At 39.0% G+C, this 18792-nt stretch overlaps 1 protein-coding gene across 3 annotated transcripts in view; it reads right to left on the bottom strand.

Annotated features, from left to right (window-relative positions):
- LOC148353206 (uncharacterized) overlaps positions 1-16587 on the bottom strand; it is a 43827-nt gene extending 27240 nt beyond the window's left edge. The window contains exon 1 of one of the 3 annotated variants that reach the window (XM_088353440.1): positions 16284-16587. In XM_088353440.1, coding sequence (XP_088209566.1) covers positions 16284-16350 — 67 coding nt within the window. In that variant the 5' untranslated portion in view covers positions 16351-16587. The remainder of the gene's footprint in view (positions 1-16283) is intronic. The other 2 variants (XM_088353439.1, XM_088353438.1) reach the window with 2 other exon arrangements.
- Positions 16588-18792: the final 2205 nt, after the last annotated feature.

Here is an 18792-nt window from a genome sequence, read left to right as displayed (position 1 = left end):
ACAATGCTGAAGATGTTGTAAGTTTTAAAGGAGTTGTGCAATTGGAAAATCTCTACCAGACTTGTTGCCTGGGAATTAAGTATTCATTTCTCAACCATAAATGATCTATTGGCATATCTCCAGACTACGTATAACCACACCTAGACTATGAGATCCACATCCATGATGTTTTCTTCAAATATCATCTGGGATGACGTCATTGTCATCACCAAAGAATTCTGCAAAGGCTGTCAAGATTAATTTCAGGGAAGCTGTACCAGAGCATGCTCGTTGTCTTCATTTAACCCTCATGCTGTGGTGGGAATAAGCACCACAAACCAGTATAACTCAGTCGTGACCACCAAAAAGAAAGGAGTACTTCTGGAAAAAAATATTACAACATCCTAACAAACATCCATAACCAATCATTTCTATTGCAATCTGATTCTATGGCGCCTGCTACATGTCATTTACTCCATTTTAAACCCTCGAAATGGGTCACCGGAGACCTTAACATTATATAAGGGTTACATTTCTACCACAACTGCGTTTGATGGTATCTGACTTAAATAGGCATTATTGCTGACAGTCAATTGCACCAGACATAGTTGAAGAATTATTCTCTCCATGAATGACATGCTAGATGGTGACAATTAACATAATGTTCCACCACAAATACCCCAGCGAGGTACAAGCAAGAAATGGGACCAGATGGTTAAAATAGGCCAACTGTCAATTATATTATTACAATAAACCATTAATGCATTAAATCATTTTCTAGAGAGTTGTGTTTACTAGGATCGTGGGGGTCTTCTGTAATATTCTGCCTACTGACTTGAGCAGTGAGCAGGGGGCAGAACTACATGGGGAGCTAATAATTATATCGATTTTTCATGTATAAATGTAATTACTAAAAAAAACATTTCTTTACAGTGCCTTGCAAAAGTATAGCACCATCATTCTATTTGATACATTTGAGAAGTGGAATGGTTTTCCTGATTTGGGTCATAGCTTGTCATTAGGGTATAATTGTGGGTCCTGAAGTCTGTCCAATTGAAAACCACTGATTTAGATTATACTTTTTCTTACCTTTTTCTGATTTAATGATATTTTTAGCTGGTGTATTATTCAAATGTAATACTTAGAACTGTAATTTAACTTGCTTTTTGAGTCAAAAAGGAAAAGGCCAATACTTCCAGTGTTATTTTATTGTATTTTAAATACGACCATTTTTTCATAATTAGCCCCCCAAAAAGGATTTTAGACAACTCTTTTAGAAAATATAATACATTTTGTAAACGTGCTTTTTACAGTGTTTTTGTCTTGAAAGGTAAAAACATTTTTTCCCACATGTGCACCACCTCACAGACAACCCCACCCTGTACTAATGTTTTCCTGCTGCAGCCACAATAGGACGACATCAATCTTAGCCAACCTGCCTGCACAAATATGAAAAAAGAAAAAAAGGCATCCACTTTGGCATTGCAAGTGTGCACTAATGAGAAAATAAAAGGGCCAGTCTTTGTTTGGCACGCGCCTTTGCGTCTTTGAAACTGTACTGTGACATTCCCCTAACGCGTGAGAGGAGCTGAGACAGCAAAATGAGTGAGAGCGTTGGGAGAGGCAAACTTTTTTTTGTTCTTTCTAAATTAAAAAAAAGACATCAGCCAAAAGGGCACATTACTGTTGGGAAGAAAATGAGAAGATTGTGCTAGCGCAGAGTCAAATGGACGGAGGGGCAAAACGAAAATTGGGCTGCAGGCTCAGACTGATGGAATGTTGACAATTTTTTCGAATGCCTTTTATAGTCAAATTAAGCTAATTGAAGCTACTATAAATCTAAGAAAAATATTGCAATTGGTTTGCACACCTTTTACATGCAAAAATTAACTTTAAGGATTTTCAAAGCCAGGGGCAGAACAGCGGCGCAGTGGTTAGCGCATGTGCGGCACAGTTCATGTCATGGGAACCTCCTGCGTGGGTTCAAATCTAGCTCCAGACTTCCTGTGCGGAGTTTGTATGTTCTCCCCGTGCTTGCGTGGGTTTCCTCCGGGCACTCCGGTTTCCTCCCACATTCCAAAAACATGCATTTCAGGTGATTTGGCCGGTCCAAATTGTCCCTAGGTGTGAATGAGCAAGTGAGTTGTCTGTCCCTGTGTGCCCTGCGATTGGCTGGCAACCAGTTCAGGGTGTCCCCTGCCCACTGCCTGATGAATGCTGGGAGCCTACTGAGGATAAGCGGTGCAGCTAATGAGAAGAGATTTTCAAAGCCAATTTGTCAGTATTATTAAAAGAAGATTTATTTTGCACATTCACAAATATCAAATATCATATAACATTGATTTTTAGATCTTGAGTTAATCGGGAATATCTATTCGTGGATCTGAACGATACATTTTTAAATACTTTAGAGAAATCTCCCCCCTTGGAGGGGTTGGTTAAAATGACAGCAACAACTTACATTTTCAGTTGCAGGAAGTTTTTCAGTTACAATTTACCACTGGAAGACGCTAACTTAATGGTTTTGCATGGCCCATAATAAATGCCCATAATTGATACATAATCCTAGCATAAGTACACATTTCATAATGCCCTGTTTAGGTGTAGAACCTGCATTCTTGGATGTAACACATAGTTGGGAATGACGCTTCATTGAACAATGCCGTACAAATTGATGCGAGCTGCTGTTAGTCACAAGGGAAGGAGAAATGGCATAAAGTGTAGTGAAGGAATTTAGTGATAGTCGCAAGATATGGAGAACAAATTCCGGAAGTTAACGCTTCAACAGAGCCTTCTACTTTCGAAAACAGGTGACAAAAGTCCCCTCGTCATCATCTAGTCAGGGGGAATGACGATACATACACGTCCGCAGGAACTTGGTTGCCCGAGGGAACATGATCGCCATGGAGACCAAGATCGTGGGAAAGTTTTTGCAAAGTTTATGGACCAATCAGTTCAGTGTTTTTGCAATTAAATGTTATTTTGCAACCAAAGCGCTATTGTTTTTCGGGGAAGAATTGTTTATATATTGAAAGGAACTAATAGGCAAAAATGATGAACCGAAGTTCTGCTTGACTGGTTAGAAGTTTTATTGGAAAAGCAACTTGTCAATGTTCAACTGTTTTTTACAAAACAATGGTAACATCTGGAAATTTGCTTTTTTCTGACAAAAAATGAGGGTTTAAGCTTTCTTTTGATATGCCTATACAGTTACAGAACTAAACTTTCTGTAGACCTCCCAAAATGAGTCAAAATGGCATAAAATTGGCTAGCACCAGCTCTCCCAGTTTGAGAAAAAACGTCTGGCATTAAATGAGTTTGGTGCAGAAGGAAACTTGCACGGTGAAAAAAATTCAAGTTTCATGGTGTATGATACCATAATGTCTCAAGATCATCTGAGGGGCCATAGGGATCCTCCTGACTGGAGCAACATATGGCCCGCGGGCCTTGACTTTGACATTTGTGTGCTAATGGTTATCAAGTCTGCCTCACAAATAGTCTTGTATTCATTACATATGCAGACGTTGTAACAGAGCATCTCTGCTTTCCAATTTGAAGCCCGGAGTCGTTTCATGAATCCTCCCAATGAGACAACCTGGCGAGTTTTAAAAACAAACACACCTTCAAGGATCAAACGCCTCCTTCCCCCAAAAAAGTGATTCATAAACAAACATACTTCACATGCAGAAACGCATGCTGACATTTTCATGTATTTGAAAAACACACACAAACAGCCCGATTGCAGACCCGCATATGTGCTGAGTAAATGTGATAAGAACCACGTCTGGCTTTTTTTTTCTAGCTTGGGGCGCATGGTCAGTCTAATGTAAACATAAGCTCTCAATCATTTATTTGGAGAGTCATGTGGCGGCAGATGTGAACGAAATTGTAACGGAACTTTAGCAAAGCTGATGGCTGCATGACAGCAGGTCTTTAGACGTGGTGAAGCCGTATTTGGCTCAAGCATGCACTATATTTTTGTCTGAATAGCTGCAATAGCGATTACATGCATGCCAAACTTTTGATGTTATTGCCCAATCTATTTGTACGGGCGAAACATAATCTGTCACCAAAATATTAGGAAAGAAAAAAAACAGACAACATTTATTTGTTTGAAACTGGAAGTGGCAAACATTTACCAAAACAGGAATCTAATGTGACCTACGGAGCATTTTATTCACGCACAAAGACTTCTCACTTCGAATTAAAGCAGATGTTGACTAAACTACTAGCCTCTAATCAAGATTTATTTTTGTTTAAATCAGGGCTCATATAGGTTTTTCAGGGCCAATTTCAAGAACTTGTAAGGATTTTTAAAGCCAACTTTCAAATTTCTCCAGTACTCTCAAAAGTAAAAAATCTGGTGTTAATTATGTTTTGCAGAGCCATAAATATATTTGCAATTTGCATATTCAATTTTCAATGTTGCGTGAAGATTCATCTAGACATGATCATTTGATCTTGAGTAAATCGCAAATATATTTGTTTTTCGGACAAATCTCTCCCCATATACTGTAGGTATTGAGTAAAATTGACAGCAGAATGTAGCCTATATTCTGTGACTGTCTGGCAACCAGTTCAGAGTGTCCCCTGCCCACTGCCCGAAGATAGATGGGATGGGCTCAGCGGTGCAGATAATGGATGGATGGATGGAAGTAGCTTAAATTTTCAGTTGCAGGAAGTTCTTTTCATTACAAATTAACACTGGGAAAAGCTAATTTAACTTTTTTGCATGTCCATAATTGATACGTAATCTCTGCAGTAATACACATTTCATAGTGCCATGTTCAAACATAGCATGCATCTGTCCTATTGGGCGTGACGACGTAGGGGAGGATTTCATTCATAGGACAATGCCATACTAACTAATGCCAGCTCCTGTTAATCATGAGGGGGAAAATGCAAAAGCAAAGTGAAGCCACTGGAAAGCAGTGTCGGCGTCATTTTTAAATGAACTTGTGAAAAAAGGCAAACATTTCAGTTGGAGACAGGCTAAAATGATCTTCCTTCGAAATAACCTTATGTCGATAAACAATCCATTATTTGTAAAGATAACCACCGTCCTTTAATTGGATAAATTCAAGAAGTGGATTTTTTTGTCTTCATTGGAATGGTGGGTCTCTCAAGTCAGACCAGTTGAGAACCACTGCACTAGACTATATGCGACATTTTAAAAGTTTTCAACATTTAGTCCAATCCTCAGCTTGTAGCTCTTTTTGCTCCTTTCCTTCAGTTTGACTCTAACACCACTGCTCAATGGCAAACTAGTTGTAAAATCCGACTCCTCTTGATTCTGTTGTGGTAAACAAACACGCAATTACAAATAATGATGTAAAAATTCCTCGTTAAAACAATAGGGGGTGTCGTGTCTGTTTGTAGCGGCACTTAGTAGTACAACGTGTTCCCATTTATCACATCTTTTGTTAACTACCAACACTCACTTAAAAAAAAAAAGTGGCGGTCGAGAGGGGCTTCCAATAATGTTTCCAACAAAAACACATAAGCTCAGGAGTAGCTCGCTTAAAGAACATACAACATGTCCTGCTTGCTTTTGAGGCTGACAGTGTTTTGCATCTGAAAGGTTTCCTCCTGCTTCCTTTTCTTTCCTTTTGTCTCTCGCTTTCTGGTTTCCTCGCCACAACTTTCCCTGGAGGCTTCTGACTCATCGCAAACCCGCTTGGTCGCACGCGATCTGCAGAGTCCAAACCACATGGCCAAGTCCACCCCAGGACAACCAACGTCAGACATTAACCATCCACTCGGATCACAACGGAAAAACTTGAAGCGTTTAATTCACGATAGAGGTAAGGTTGGACTTGAAAAATCCAGCTCGAATTGACCCAGCCCGCGGGTATAAAAGCCCAAAGCCGACCGTTTAACTTAATCTGAGAGACTGGACTAGAAGTAAACCCGAAGCTACACTGTGGCACTGAAGTGCACACTTTGGCTGAAGTACGCGCGGCACCAAAGTGCAGTGCCAGGGTGCACTGATAAATGGGCCTCACAGACACTCTTTTGCCTCATTTTTACTGGTGAAAATAGTTTGTGTTTTGGGGGGAAAAAACTAATTATATTATTTTGTGTAACATAAACACATTTCCTTTGACAGTGTAATTTTGTAATATTTAACTTGTATGACAATCATTCGTGTGTGTTAGAGAGTGGGATAGATGTGGTGAAATGGATTGTGTTCTTAATTTTAGATATAATAAACACTCTATGCATTAAAAGAAGGTAAATTAAACAACTACAGCACTGCAAGATAAAAAACCATCAATGAGACTGCTGTTTTTTCCCATAGCCTTTTGTGAACAATTTGTTTATATTTCAATTTTGATCAAAATTTCGTGGGAAACCCAGTCAATGTAGAATGTTGACATGAACAAATCCTACATGTCGTTCACAGGATCAGCTGAATGGGCGTTTGAAATCATGGAGTCATCACCATCATTCCCAAGCTTCTGGTACACAAAAACAAATGCTGGTGGAGGGTCACATAAACACGCCATTCCAAACAGTGTCGCATTCATAAAAGTGAAAACTTTTTGCTAAGAACTTAGTGAAACAGTGGAGTGACTCCATCTGTCTTGTTACAGTACTTCCTACAAACTTGCTTTGTTTTGTCTCCAAAATATTGGAGGGTGTCCTTTAGAACAATGTACGATACTGCCACTGGGAATACACACGTATCATTTATCATTAATATATTGTGTCTTTAATGTTGTTTTAAATCCTTTTGCACAGTTTCACCTTTCTACCTTTTTTTTAATTGCACTAAAAAGAGAGGCCCTCCAATTTGACTTTTCTGGTATGATGACATTGATTTATTCATTCATATTGTTTGTTGTTACTGTCTGTTACTATTGACAAATGGTATATTTTTGGTTGAGTAAATTAGTGTAAGGCCAATGAATGACACACTTGCATGACTCACTCTGAATAAATCAAAATATTCATACAATAGATATTTATTTGTTGCTTTGGAATTAGATACCAGGTAAACTGGAAACTGTAAGTTTTTATTTCTCCAACACAGCAACATGGTGTAACCCGCAGATCCTGATCAACTGTCCTTTCCATGGGGAGTCTCCCAGAAGATAATAGTATGAAGATTTAGCAAACAACTTCGGCCTATAATGAAGGGGAAAATAATATATTCAATTGCCTTATATGAATACTATAAAATAAACCACGAATTAAGTTTTTGGAACTTTCAACCAAAACGAAATTTTGCTCACACATTTTACAAAGTTATAAACTAGTGTTTAATTTGGAGATCACTGAAAACAGAATTGTTCAATATGAAGTCCATCCATCCATTATCTGCACCGCTTATCATCAGTAGGGTCGCGGGAGTGCTGGAGCCAATCGCAGCTATGTTCAAGCAGTGGGCAGGGGACACCCTGAACCGGTTGCCAGCCAGTCGCAGGGCACAGAGAGACAGAACTCACTCGCTCACTCACATTTAGGGATAATTCGTATCGGCCAATTAACCTGAACTGCTTGTGTTTGGAATGCGGGAGGAATCTGGACTGCCTGGAGGAAACCCAAGCAAGCACGGGGAGAACATGCAAACTCCACAGAGGAAGGTTCAATCTCATGACCTCAGAACTGTGCCGCACACGCGCTAATCGCTGCGCTGCCGTGCTGCCCCAATATGAAGTCTATTTGTTTTAAAGATCTCCATCCGAGTAAATGTTTTCTCATGTATTAGTAGCCAAAAACACAATTGTCTTGAGTGGTATCTAACAAGAATAGCGTTTTTCTTAAAAAAACATTAAACAGGTGTAAAAGTATATCATTCACTTTCATTAGGGCTGAATGAGTACTGAATGTGTAATAAATAGGATAGACTTACTTTAATACTTGAGGGAATACTGGAAGTCGTGTGGGATGACATTAGGCTAGTGTGCTGGAGGACATCCCGGCAAGGCTAGGCTAACAAGGTTGGCCTGGTAAATTAAAGAAAAAGGCTACTGTTGGGTCACCGGACACTCCGTAGTTAGTTCTTCTTCCTTGTGCTTTGAAAGACTCGTTTCCGGTTGCACTATACGACAGAGTGACACCTATTGGTCATATATTACATAATGTTCCTTTAAAAAAAGATGGAGTCGGTTTGTGAGCCACTATCTGAAAGAAAAATAATTCGATATAGACAGATATGTGCAATCTTGACAGACTCTTTGTCAGAGACATCATGCATATTTATTTCTTCCGTTACATGTGGCTTACATTTTACGGGCATGATGGAGAATACCGAAAACCAGACAAAGTATTACGAACACGCCAGGCACCCACACTAAAATGATCTACACAATTTATGGTAGTCTGATTATAAAAAAATATTTTTGGCATTTTATTATCAATCTATCTACCCTGGTTATAGCCCTCGAGAGGGGTGACCGACAGCAAGACAAAAACATACAAAAACAAAGAAAATAAAAAAGGGAAAAAGTAGCAAAAAACACAAAAAATGTGACCATGGCCAACCAAAACGTCCAAACACCTAAAGAAGTTAAGCACCTCGGCACCCAAGTTGGTCATGCTTTTGTCCCTCCAGATGAAACTGGACACGAGAAGGCGGCCATGTCACTTGGGTCAGGGTGACACAACACACTCTTTTGTTCAACAGCAGGGCCCGACAGCTTTTACTGGTTTACCCCTGCCGCATCATACAGGTGCCCTGCCCATCCCTTATAACGCGTCTAAACATCCCACTATCCTTTACAACTATCCTACAGCAACGCATTTTTACTAGAAAATCAAATTGAAATTTAGTAAAATATACATATTTTCAAAAAAATGTTATTATAATAATATTATTTTGGATTATTATATATTATCTGATCTATATATAGTATAAATAATAATCTTAAATTGCATTTTTATTTATTTTGTTGCACGGTATTAAAACAACATCCATACAATTCCTGCACCACTTATTATCAAACACAAAGTAAAATAATAACATCAGGTAAAACTAAATAATACAAGTTAGTAAATATCAAATATGAAAAGGTCAATCATTGATTAAAATGAATATAATGAATGAATACATTTGTGAAAGCACAGCCTTATTAAAAGATTAGTATCTTACTTTTTCTTTGTCACAAAAGAAAAAAGAAATCTGACAAAAATATTATTGTTAGGAACACTTTTCCCCTAATTCTTATCAAACCCTGTCTAGACTTAATGCTAATTTTCTCTCTTATTGGCTCAACTTTAAATTTAGTGCTTACTCAAAGGGACAGTGTTTATTGTTTAGCGCCTTCTAGAGGTAAAAAAAAACCCTATTCAATATTGATTCAAATAAAAATAAAAAAATACACGCGGTATCAGATACACTGTTGGCTAACCTTTTTTATGGCCAAATCTAAGAACATTTTAAGGACCTTTAAAGCCAATTTTTCAATTTCTTAAGTATCGTTTAAATAATAAATAATACATTATTATAAAACTAATTGTGCTAGTTTGAAAAGGCATTTATTTGTTTTCTAATTTTCTTTGTGGGATAAAGTTTGGTTTTCTCGTTTTGATTTTGAATTTGTCTTTCCTGTAAAGGAAAAAAACGAAACAGGGGTAAGCACTTAAAAGCTTTGAGGAAATGAAAAACATGATCTTAAAAAATCCGATTTATCGATTAATCGGCATAACAATTGACAGTTTCATCGATTATTAAAATAATTATTAGTTCCAGCCTTAAAAGGATGACACTAGTAACTGCAACTAATAACTTCATCAACTCACAAAAACAACATTCACAAAAACACACACATGGTACACGTCATTCCAAGATGGGTAATGTTCACTTTGACTTTTTAGACACCTGAGACTGTATATTCTGCACATTGTCCATGCATGACATACTCGTGCTACGTACTCATGCTGAGGGGCGAGGAAGTGAAATTGTGGTTCGCTTGCTCCAGCTGGAGGTCTGCTCAGATAACATGGACACACCCTGTGCAATACGTCACCGTTCTATCTTACATAGGGCATCAAGGCTAACTAATGCACACAAAAAGGAGAGCAAGCGTTTCTCTTGTCAACACACATCGGCGGTTAGGAAAATGCTGCGGAGGCACACAAGGCAATGTTGTGTGTGCGGTTGTCAGTTAGGACCAAAAGGGAACCGGTAGTCACATTGACCAAAATCTTATCACACAATCCAAGCCCACCCACATAAATCGTGTTATGACTTTCCTTCTTTGGGTATTACAGGAATCCCTCATAGTATCGCGATTTACATTTCAAGGTTATGAAACTTTGTCATAACGCCACATTTCAGGTTTCAAATTTAAAGCTGAAAAACAGAAAACATATTATAAGTTTTTACAACCTGCGGGACACAATCAGGAAGTGGAACCAAATTATTTCAACATTCTTTATTAAATTTGCGACGAAAAAACTAAAACGTGGTGTTGCAAACATATTGGCCCCATGTGCTCTCAGCTTAACCAACCAACTCCATAAGTTCCCTGATGGCATCTGAATGATCCAGTATCGACTAAAATGACTAATTTGAGCTAGTTTTTGTGGTTAGCGAACCTATTTGGCCCCCTTGAACTGTGTGACCTTTTGCCACATTTCAGACTTCAAACATCAAGATATAAAACTGTAATTTCTTGTGAAGCATCAACAATAAGTTGGACACAATCTTGAAGTGGAATACACTTTATTGGATATTTCAAACTTTTTTAACAGATAAAAAAAACGAAAAAGTGGGTGTGCAAAATGATTCAGCCCAATTGAGTTAATACTTTGTAGCGCCACCTTTTGCTGCGATTACAGCTGCAAGTCGCTTGGGGCATGTCTATCAGTTTTGCATATCGAGAAAATAATGTTTTTGCCCATACCTCCTTGCAAAACAGCTCGAGCTCAGTGAGGTTGGATGGAAAGTGTTTGTAGACAGCAGTTTTCAGTTCTTTCCACAGATTCTCAATTGGATTGAGGTCTGGACTTTGACTTGGCCATTGTAACACCTTGATATGTTTTTTGGTGAACCATTCCATTGTAGCTTTTGCTTTATGTTTTCCCAGTCTCAGGTCTTTTGCCGACTCAGTCAAGTTTTCTTCCAGAATGGTCCTGTATTTGGCTCCATCCATCTTCCCATCAATTTTAACTATCTTTCTTGTCCCTGCTGAAGAAAAGCAGGACCAAACTATGATGCTGCCACCACCATGTTTGACTCTGGGGATGGTGTGTTGAGGGTGATGAGCTGTGCTGCTTTTACGCCAAACATAACGTCTTGCCAAAAAGTTTGAGTTTTGTCTCATCTGATCAGAGCCCCTTCTTCCACATGTTTGGTGTGTCTCCCAGGTGGCTTGTGGCAAACTTTAAACGACACTTTTTATGGATATCTTTAAGAAATGGCTTCCTTCTTGCCACTCTTACATAAAGGCCAGATTTGTGCAGTATACGACTGATTGTTGTCCTATGGACAGATTCTCCCACCTCATCTGTAGACCTCCAGAGTGATCATGAGCCTCTTCGCTGCATCTCTGATCAGTTTTCTCCTTGTATGAGGTGAAAGTTCAGGGGGACGGCCCAATCTTGGTAGATTTGCAGTGGTCTGATACTCCTTCCATTTCAATATTATTGCTTGCACAGTTCTCCTTGGGATGTTTAAAGCTTGGTAAATCTTTTTGGATCCAAATCCAGCTTTAAACATCTCCACAACAGTATCTCACACCTGCCTGGTGTCTTCCTCGTTCTTCATGATGCTCTCTGCGCTTTAAACAGACCTCTGAGACAATCACAGTGCAGGTGCATTTATACAGAGACTTGATTACACACAGGGTGATTCCATATATCATTGTTAGTCATTTACATCAACATTGGATCATTCAGAGATCCTCACTGAACTTCTGGACAGAGTTTGCTTCACTGAAAGTAAAGGGGCTGAATAATTTTGCACAACCTCTTTTTTGTTTTTTATTTGTTAAAAAAGTTGAAAATATCCAATAAAGTGTGTTCCACTTCATGATTGTGTCCCACTTATTGTTGATGCTTCACAAGAAATAACAGTTTTATATCTTTATGTTTGAAGTCTGAAATGAGGCAAAAGGTCACAAGGTTCAAGGGGGCCAAATAGCTTCGCAAGACACTGTATATGAGTTGCTGCTAAGCCTACCTTTATTTCCTGCAATGTTAGTTTTTGTTTAAGTGAAACATTAGTCATGCTAGAAGTGCTGAAATTCTAATTTACTGTACAAAGTTTCAGGGCGATATTTAAGTTTTTCATGTACATTTACATAAGGTTTCAAGTCGCTACCAAAGTTGTATTTGAATTTATAAACAAATATTCAGTTATTTTTTGCATTATTAAAAATGTCTTACATCTCTTTTAAGCTTTTACAGTAAAGGAATATCGGCTCCAAATATCGGTTATCAGCTTCCTCTTAATACTAATAATTTGGCCTTGAAAAAACAATACCGGTTGATCCTTAATATATAAAATTAGATCACTTACATGTTAGGGCAGTCTCAAAGCACTTCCATGTAAATATATTTGCCTGTTAATCCAGATGTTTTTCCATCTTATTTTTCACTTTTTTCATTAGGTGTTTATCCTGGGTTGCCATGTCTAATCTTGTTGAAAACAATATTCACTATAATGTTATTGTTATCAGAGATAACAAAAGGAAATTCTAATTCTTATCAATCATTTTTGCATTTGAAATCATAATTCTCACCCTTAAGGTTTGGACAACAACACATGAAGACACAAAGTATCTTGGTGGAAAAAGCAATTCATCTTGACATTAAATCTCTAAAAGAGGGGCGTCTTTAAGCTTGGGGGACGCATGGTACAAAAACCTTTCTTACGGGGGCTGGACCAGTAAATCAATGGCATAGAAAGTGTGCCTTCATGGAGGGCTGGGGTCTTATCAGGGGCTTAAAATTGAATTATTATTCAGAGATATAAGATTTAATTATAAAACAATTATTGAGGGTTTTTATTCCCTCAATATGTTTTCGTTCACTAAGATTTAATCTCTCGTTGTGTTCATCAACTGCGCATTTGTGAGAAATAAAACGATAGCAAAACAACAATTATATTATTTTCCACTACAGTTTATTTAAAATCATGCAGACTGGAAAATGACATATAAAGAATACAAACACCAATCTAAATAATTGCTTTAATGATTTAAAAGTCATTCTGCTTTTTATTTTTGTTATGAAAACTTTCATCTGAATATGTGACCTTTATTGTTAGATTTCACACCTATTAAAGGAGTTAAAGCTTCTTTAAACCTCTGCAAATGTGCCTTATTTGTTTTTTCTTTATTTAATTGAACAGTGCCCCCATGACTTCTACTATAAGTAAAATCATATTTTATTGTGTTTCCTCAATGTTCTTTGGTTGATTATTGGTAGTTATTGGTACAGCTAAAGTGTTTTGTGAGTAGCTCCTGGCTAAGCAACATCCAGTGGACATACAGTTTGTAAAACTGCAAGTCATTGTGTTTCTCTCTAACTTCTCTCTGCATTGTCTTGCGGAACACATTAGAGGATGTGGCAGGCCACATTTGGCCCAAGGGCCATGGGTTTGATGCGTGCGCTCTAGGAAAAGCTCATGTTATGTAAAATAAATGCAAATTTCTTGGCCTGTAAGTATTTTGAAAGTGGTGTCCATAAGTTAAAAATATTGAACTTTGTGACTAAAACAATCATCATCACCTTTTGTTGCACGTGCAAGTAAGTGAAATTTTTCAATGCGTTTGGATAAACTTTGTTTTCCAGTCTTTTTAGGGGTTTGGGTTGGCATTTGGTGTCACGATTACCCATTGCCCTCACCTGTGCCCGCTCGTTTGGCGCCAGCTGCTGCTTGTTGCCTGATTGGTTCCCCTCCTATTGAAACTCAGTACTCCATTCATTCCTTGTCAGTCCGTCAGCGAACCTCCACACACACGCAAGGCAAGAACTATTTGACTCTGGTTCCCGTCTGTCCCATCCTTACCTGTATCCTGCTCGTCTGCCTCTAGCTTCCCGATCGTCTCTGGCTCCCTGACTTTTTTCTCCCTTCGACCACGCTCCGATTTCCCATCCTGGCTACTCGACTCGTTTCTACCCATTAACCACGCTCCGATCATCCGTTCCGGCTACTCAACTCATTCCCGCAGATTGCTGGCGCTTGCGTTCCCATATCTGACTTCTCAGCTTCCGCGATAAAGTTACTTGTGAAACGTTATGCAATTGGGTCTACCATCTGTTCTGGGTCTGACATTTGGACTGTATTTGAAACAGTGCTTTTCTTACTTTCACCATTTTCATTGTAGAATAATGCGTGCCGTGGCGGAAACATACGCTAAATGCAGATAGGTGCGGAGGAAAAAATATGTAAAGGCACTTTGAACTTAGTTTAGGCATTGTTACCACATACATAGAGAACATATTTAATTCAAAACAGTAAATAGACACCCCAAACTGGTCACCTCACCTTTTAAGGGACAGTGTGTATTACTTGGGAAAAAATGTGAATGTCCTTAGGTTGCAGATTTGAGTTCTTTTGCATACCTTACAGTAGCGACCTTCAACTTTGAAGGTTACACCGATTAACCTGTGGTGTAGACAATTAACCTCAGGGTTCGTACACTTTTTTCATGGACAACTTCAAGCATTTTTAAGGACTTTTCAATTCAAAATGTTCCAATTCCTCCAGGACAAATACATCAACGATTTTTCATTTTGCATGTGTATTTATCAGGACCTGATTTTTAAATCTTAAGTTTATCAAGATTATATTTGTAGATCTGATCAATGCATATGCAATTTTGTTATGACAACTCTCTCACCATGTAGGTGTTGGGTAAAAATGACAGGAATAGGTGGCTTGCATTTTCAGTTTCCAGGACGTTCTTGGATTACAATTTACCACTGGGAAACACTTTATTTATTTTTTGCATGGCTCATAGAAAAACGTAACTCTTGCAGTAATATAAAACCCGATTCCTTCTTCTTGTGGGCAAGGAAACAAGAGACTTGCCCTCGACAGGTCCTCTAGCACCCCCCTAACCCAGAAAAAAGGGGAAGGCCTGGAATCACAGAAATAGAGTCAGAGGACTCCAGAGTTTTCTCCAGTGGGTCTCCATATGAGATACCGGAGTCAGACACAGGTAACGCTCTCAATGGCCCCCAGAGAATGGACTTGGACCCCCCGGTTTTGATTAAGTAATGTGTATACTTCAACAACACCTATGAACTGGCCGTGCCCTTCATTGTGGAGTGGCTTGGGTGAGGACCGTGAAGACTCGACTCATCATAAAGGGGAGCACTGTGATGAAAGAAGGACGCCATCAAACAAGAACTAAAAGCTTTGGCGGAAATAAAGAGCAAAGGCAGAATGTCACACTTTCACTTTACCTCCAGAAGCCTTAATAGTATATGATATGGTGAAATTGTGAATGTATTGTTCACACCTCATATTGTTAGAACATGATATAAGGAAATTGTGAATGTATTTAATTGCTCACATTGTTTGTTTACTGTTATTAATGTCAGTAAATTTGTTCAAAATAAAAAATATATACATTTCATAGCGCTCTGTTTAAGTGTAGCGTGCACCCGTCGGAGGCGATGGAACTTCATAGGGCAATGTCATACAAACTAATGCCAGCTGTCATCAATCACAAGGGAAGAAGAAATGCAATGGAAAACAAAGCCAACAGAGAGCAGTGCCAGCATCATTTTCAAGCAGACTTGTTGAGAAACATGGCAATCATTTTCAAACATTTACAAGCATTCACTCCAAAATTATTGCATTTTTCAAACCTTGAAGACTCCCAACATTAAACTTCAAGGATTTTAAGCACCCGTATAAAGCCCGTCAAAGGTACAGTGTAATTTAATATTTTAGACAACTTTTTATTGTGCTTAAGCTCCATATTTTAGCTTACATTGGAAATCACAGTAGCAACTTTCAACTTTTGTAACCAAAAAAGACAAAAGCTAGGTAAAAACAATTCATCTCTGCATTTTACATAAACAGTAGAGAATTACCCAAAAATAATTAAATTGAATAAAAAGATTGAGATCAAATCCTTTGGGTGGCAATATCACTTTTACCTAATTGTTAAAATACTTCTGGATAAAAATGCAATTTACTAAATGACAGTGGGGCCACCGCAGTCCCTAGATGATTTTCCCATTGTATTCATTAACAGTAAACGTTATTACACGATAATGATTGTCTGGTTAACAGGATAATGAGCGCGCGCATGCGCACAACACCGGCATTGGCATTTAGGTGAAGTCATCAAAAATGACAGATACATTTTTCCTTTAGAAAATTGCCAATTTACCTTGTGTGTTAGCGCGTCCAGCCAACAAGCTTCCGAAGAAGAGCAGAATCCACAGGTATGACATCATAAAAGGGTTCGGCGCTTCAAATGGACCGGGTTATGGTGAAAAAGGTGAAATAATTTTGGAAGGGAGCGTGTAGGTTAACCAGTAAATGTGGGGAGGTCGTTCCTTCCTCTCCTTTCCTTTTCTTTTGTCTGGGTCGGAAAGGAGACGGTTCCGGGCTTTACAGGGGTGGGCGTGGCTAGTGTTTCCCTCCCAAAATCGGACGCACCGGAGAAGCATGGAGCCGGTGTTGTGCCCAAATCCGACTCCCGTCCAAAATGACTCCCCTGCTAAAACAGATCCTATTTGAGATACAGACTTGTGACTTGTAGAGTAACCTTCTGTGGCATAAATAAGTCAGCACGGTGAATTTGGGGTTATTCTGAGTTTTTATTCAGGAGTTAGCAGGGGGGGAGGATTTGGACAGGCATTTTACCTGCCAAAATCAGACTCCCCTGCTAAAATAGACTCTGTTGGAGATACAGACTTGTAACTTCTAGAGTAACCTTCTGTGGCATTAATAAGTCAGCACAGTGAATTTGAAAACTTTCAGACGTTTCTCATAATATTACTTTTATTAATATTTATAGTAGTAAAAAAAACGGACTGGATTTGTCGAACACCTATTCAGTAACACATCACAAAGTGGAGGTATTCCTCTGTCGTTGGATCCCAAGCAAGGAAGTCCGATCTCCTGCCCGCTGCTATCAATAAACAGCAGCTTGCACACCCCAACGGAGCTTTATCGTCGACTAACATGGCGGCGCATGGATGCATGCATGCGGCTAGTTGCTCTCCAGCTAATCTTCTATTTATTGCCGTTCTCTTGTCTTTTTTGCTTTCACTTTTGGACACATGTGTGGCCAAAAATACTTACAGTAGGGACGAACTTATTCGGTTGGGTGGGCGTCTAAATTTCGACTTTTCGGGCACTTTTTATACCGCCTATGATATACCGAGCGAACTTCAAAGAGATCCGGCATCCTCGTGGACAGCTATTCTTCCTGATAAACGACGACAACGGCGCCGTAAGGACAGAAAGCAGAAGCGTGGTTGCCGTGCAGGTAGATGTGTGAAGCGTGCGAAGTCTAAGGAGCAAGAAGGACACGAGGATGTTCATTCCTCGCCGGACAACCGAAGCTTTACACTCAGCGCACACGAAAAGCCACAACGGCGGCATCTTTTGAAGATCTCGACAAAGACTACAAAGAGTTCAGCTAAGTCAAATGATTCAGCAAAGCTAAAATTTGGTCTTTTAAATATTAGATCGCTTGCTCCTAAAGCTTTACTTATTGATAACATTATTCGTGATTATAAACTTAACTGTATGGGTCTTTGTGAAACTTGGATACGCCCGGATGAGTATTTTGCGCTAAATTATACTTCTCCCCCAGATTACGAGAGTAGCCATATAGCACGCACGTTGAAAAAGGGTGGCGGTGTGGCGCTCATTTCTGAAAAATCGCTCAAATGTAATCCTCGTACCTCTAACAACTACAAGGCGTTTGAGGCTCTTGTGATGCGGTCCTCTCTATTGTCAATTTATGTAATAACTATCTATCGCGCACCTGGGCCATACACAACTTTCTTAGACGAATTTGCTGAACTTTTGTCTGAACTAGTAACCTATGCAGACAAAATTATAATTATGGAGGACTTTAACATTCATATGAACTCCCCACTCAGTTCACTTACTATTGCGTTTAAGTCTCTAATTGATGCATTTGGTTTTAATCAACTGGTTGATGTGCCAACCCATAATCGGCCTACCTTTCGAAGGTGATTGCGTCTCAAAAGAACAATCCCAAAGCCCTTTTTGACACTGTAGCATCGCTTACAAGGCAACAGACTATCGCAGATAGTTCGACGCACTCTGCTCATGACTTAATGGTCTTCTTTACTAAGAAGCTTCAATGCATACAGGAAGAAATTGCTAAAGAAATTATTAATACCACACATATTAAAGGGCTGAAATCTACAGATGCACGACAGGGTGGCTGTCCTGGGAAATTGTCCGGTTTTAGTGAACTGTCACTTGATGATCTCAAACAAGTGGTGAATGCGGCCAAACCGACAACTTGCCAGTTCGACCCGCTCCCAGGTTCACTTATTAAAAGTCTTTTTGGCGTCCTTGGACCTTCAGTTCTAAATATTATAAACATATCACTCTCCTCAGGTGTAGTTCCAGCAGCTTTTAAGTCCGCCGTTATTAAACCCACACTGAAACGACCCAACCTTGATCCAGAAATCTTAAGTAATTATAGACCTGTGTCAAACCTAGCGTTTCATTCTGAAGTACTTGAAAAAGTAGTGGCACAGCAGCTGAATGATTTCATATCCGAGAATAACCTTTTTGAATCCATGCAATCAGGATTCAGGGCTAACCACTCTACTGAGACAGCTCTGATCAAGGTAACAAATGATTTCCTACTGGCAATGGATTCTGGCGCTTCATCACTTTTGCTG

Source organism: Urocampus carinirostris, chromosome 14 (genome assembly GCF_059441175.1).
Source record: "Urocampus carinirostris isolate Australia breed hairy pipefish chromosome 14, RoL_Ucar_1.0, whole genome shotgun sequence".
NCBI lineage: Eukaryota > Metazoa > Chordata > Actinopteri > Syngnathiformes > Syngnathidae > Urocampus > Urocampus carinirostris.
Note: the sequence above shows the minus strand (reverse complement) of the source record. Positions and strands in the feature narration are given on the sequence as shown.